The sequence below is a fragment of the Abrus precatorius genome, unplaced genomic scaffold (assembly GCF_003935025.1).
Source record: "Abrus precatorius isolate BTA unplaced genomic scaffold, Abrus_2018 Scaffold3, whole genome shotgun sequence".
Classification (NCBI taxonomy): domain Eukaryota; kingdom Viridiplantae; phylum Streptophyta; class Magnoliopsida; order Fabales; family Fabaceae; genus Abrus; species Abrus precatorius.
In genome coordinates, this window is record NW_020874373.1 from 35,301,711 (window position 1) to 35,305,523 (window position 3,813).

General features: G+C 33.4%; 1 protein-coding gene across 1 annotated transcript; it reads left to right on the forward strand.

Moving 5' to 3' along the window:
• Positions 1-864: 864 nt before the first annotated feature.
• On the forward strand, positions 865-3,390 carry LOC113862580 (protein LAZY 1-like). Its single transcript, XM_027495658.1, has 5 exons — positions 865-870; positions 960-1,026; positions 1,621-2,414; positions 2,710-2,890; positions 3,371-3,390. Exons 1-5 carry the CDS (start codon positions 865-867, stop codon positions 3,388-3,390), a joined length of 1,068 nt encoding a protein of 355 aa, XP_027351459.1.
• The last annotated feature ends 423 nt before the right edge of the window (positions 3,391-3,813 follow it).

Here is a 3,813-nt window from a genome sequence, read left to right on the forward strand (position 1 = left end):
TGTTATTAATTTTGGAATACATGTGTGATTATAGCCATTCTAACTTAATCAAAAATCATCCAACCAAAATTTTCTAATTATGCAACATTGTTCAATAGACAATTACTAATAACTGATATCAAAATTATAGCACATAGAAAGAAAATAATTGAAGAAAAAACGGAGACACAACATATCATTTACAGGGGTCTAATTTGTCTAGGCAGTTTTTCAGTCACCACTTGCTCTAAGCTGCAGCAATGGGCCCTGGATTCTACCATGGTCTAGACTATTCTAACTTATTGTCTGAAGGTGAAAAGATACACTTGTTGGTCAATTGTGGCATACAACCAATGATTTGGACTACCCAATCACAAGAATCAATAGTTCATCACTACTCATACTAAATTGCTGAAATGCACGAGGCATAATATGTTGCTTACACACGTTGTGGTACTTGACTACCAAACTAGTGTATATATACTCAATATGCATGCTTAAGTACAAACCAGAAGGTGTGAGAAATTCGAGGCATGGTATCTAAATTCTTAACAATGGACAAAAGAATACTGATGAGTAATATTTTCTATACCAAAACATGCATAAAAATTTTAAGACTTACTGTTAGTCGACCTTGCACATGATCAGATTAGCGTGTTTAGGACCCACTTGATTTAATGTTTGGATATAACAGCAAACAATGTTTGTAAGTATCTCCATGTTTTTCTTGCTGTATCCTCTCTATAAGACATCACTGATTCTCACCAGTTTTTTATATGCACTTTATAAGCTTTCATAATTTAAACACGATAGACAGTTCCTTCAATTACCTTATCTTCTCAATCTAGGCAATCAAAACTCAAGATTTTCTTTGAATATCAAAAGATGAAGGTAAGATCCATTGTGAATCATGTCTTGCTGAAAATAAAAGTTGGCTATACATACTTTTCTAATTTGATTTCTTCATTTCTTTGCTGTAGTTACTTGGCTGGATGCATAGGAAATTTCGCCAGAATAGTACTGAACCATTCAAAGACTTGGTCATTGGTAAGTCATATGCTGTTCTTAGAAAGCCACATATTTTATGTTCCTCCATGCATGCATGAACTATGTGATGGCCATCAAATTAGTAAACAACCAGTGGTAGTACATGAAAGCAAAATTAACCATACTAAATAATTGATGACTTGATTTTTTACGACCTTGAAACTGCAGCAGGTAGCTAAGGAGAAATCAAATAATCACTTGCATGCACAGAAGTAAGACCACAAATATACAGCCCATAAAGACACAGCAATAAACTACCTATCTACAACCATGGAAAAGCTACGAAGAATGAATCAAATTTGAATTATTCATTAAAATAAATTAGATTGACTGAATAGAATTGAAAGTCGGAACATAAAAAGTAGACTATTTAAAATGTTGTTAAAGGGTAATAAGACCCATAATATCTCTCCTTTTGCTTAGTCTATAAAAATAAAAGTTTTATGTTCTCTCAGTTGTTGAATACGAGCATGAGATCAGTATTATATAGTCTTGCCAAATGCTCTTAAGGAATTCCACTTCATGTATTGCCTCTCACTTACCTTAGTTCTTTAAATTTGTTTGTGACAGGGAATTCTTGCAATTGTCTTTCAGGGCAGCCATCACTTGATGATGAACAAAACTATCAGAAACCAACCCTTGGGATCAAACTTTCCAAACAAACCCAGAAAGGTCACAACCTTAGAAAATCTTTTGCTGGTCTAGAAGCAACAACAGTCGATGAAGACTATGAGGGAGTATCTATGTGTGATCTCTTCCCTGGCTTCCTGGCAATTGGAACTCTTGGTTCAGAACAACTATCTGACCCATCAACACCAACATTCGCCATTTCTGTTGAGAGTATAACTGAAAAAGAAGATGAAGTCACTGAGAATGATCTGAAGCTCATCAATGATGAGCTAGAGAAAGTGCTAGGGGCTGAAACCAAGGATGATATTAGCCTTGATTCATCTAGGAGGACTAGTCATGTTAGCACTGGAAGAAGTAGCCATGTTAGTGCTGGAAGAAGTAGCCATGGTAGCATAATAACACTCGGTGGAAAGCCAATAGAAGGCACAGAACCAAATGCAAATGGAGCTACAACTTGTCCACTTCAGGGATATCTCTTTGGAACAGCTGTTGAACTATCTGAAACAACTACAGCAGCCAAAAAAGAACATAGGACATCACTTGGAGAGCTGTTTCAGAGAAGCAAATCAGCTGAGGAAAATTTCTGTGGAAAATATGAAAAGGATGACAAAAGAACTGAGAAGGAAGCAGACAAATCTACCATGAACCTGATGAAAGAAAAGCTGAAAAGAAGAATGTTCCATGCTTGTTCAAAGAGTTCCACATCAATAAGTGGTGGGCCTATTGATTCTGCTTCAGCAGAGACAAAACTGAATAAGGTACACACATACGGATTCTACAGCTAGCCAACCATAATTTTCTATTTGCTCTAGTTTATCTAACTAGAATAAATGTATTATACATTACCATAATCTTTAGTAAGAGTAATGATAACCAACACGTTACATTAAAATTGTATAAAAAGATAATATTGGTTAAGTACTGTCATATAAAGTAACTAAGCTTTTCACCTTTTCCTTTTTTGCCTTAATTAATATATTATTTATTGATGGTCTTAGTCTTAGGATATAATATTATTCTGGTCTTGACTTTAGCTATGTTTGTGGCTTTTAGATTCTCCATATGTTCCGCAAAAAGGTTCACCCTGAAAGTTCAGCAGCTGCACATAAGTCTGCTAAACACCAAAAGAAGAAGAAAATATCCACTGATGGAGGCCATATCAAAGCGGACCTGGTGCATCCAGAAGATGATTTATTTGCCAACAGGGAGCATTGGATCAAAACAGATGCAGATTGTAAGTACAACACCATTATTGTACTTGAGTCTTAAAATAATTTATGAAAAATATTTAGGACTTTCGTTAGTTATTTTAAATGTACTTCAATAAACTTAGTATAACTTATTATTTTTAACTTATTCAATAAAGTTTATTGTATAAGTTATTGTTTACTTATTGAATACTGCTTAAATAAATTATGTATCCAAACATACTTTTAGCATCCAACATGAGAAATAAAAAAAAATACAAATTTTTAATAAAAATATTATTAATGTACTTATACCATTTTCTTTAATGTATTTTAACCTATTTTTAATAAAAAAATATTTTATTACTTTTATAAGCACTGTTTAGCAAGAGCCTTGTTAGTTACATAGCAAATTTTTTGTTTCAGACATTAATATCTGACAAGCCTATTATATTAGCATGGCAATTTTTAGTTTCAAACATATGTGATGCTTCTTCTACTGACTCACTTTGTTGTGTGCATTGCAGACTTAGTTCTAGAGCTCTGAAAGACATAGAAGAAAGGGTGTTGTTTATAAGCTGTGATTCTCTATTAGTAATCAATCTGTGATGTTGTGTTGTGCTATGAGAAAAACTTATTATTATCTAATAAACAGCTTGGATGGTACAAACGAATAATTGAGGTAGTCATTTTCAATGTCTACCTAATCGTTGTCAGTGTGAAATGTAAGATTTTTCTAGCAATCATAAAAAGGAAAAAAATCGTAGCTATTGAGTTGACAATATCAATTATGGTTAATCACAGAATCAATAGTCAAATCGTGGAGGTTCATTGCATCCACACTTGATTAATAAGCAAGTAAATCATGCAAGCATAGGCATACGTAACCAGTGCTAGTTTGTGGAAATGGATCTTTGCATGACACGTTTTATTCATATCTATCTCTATTTTCATAAATATCAAATATATA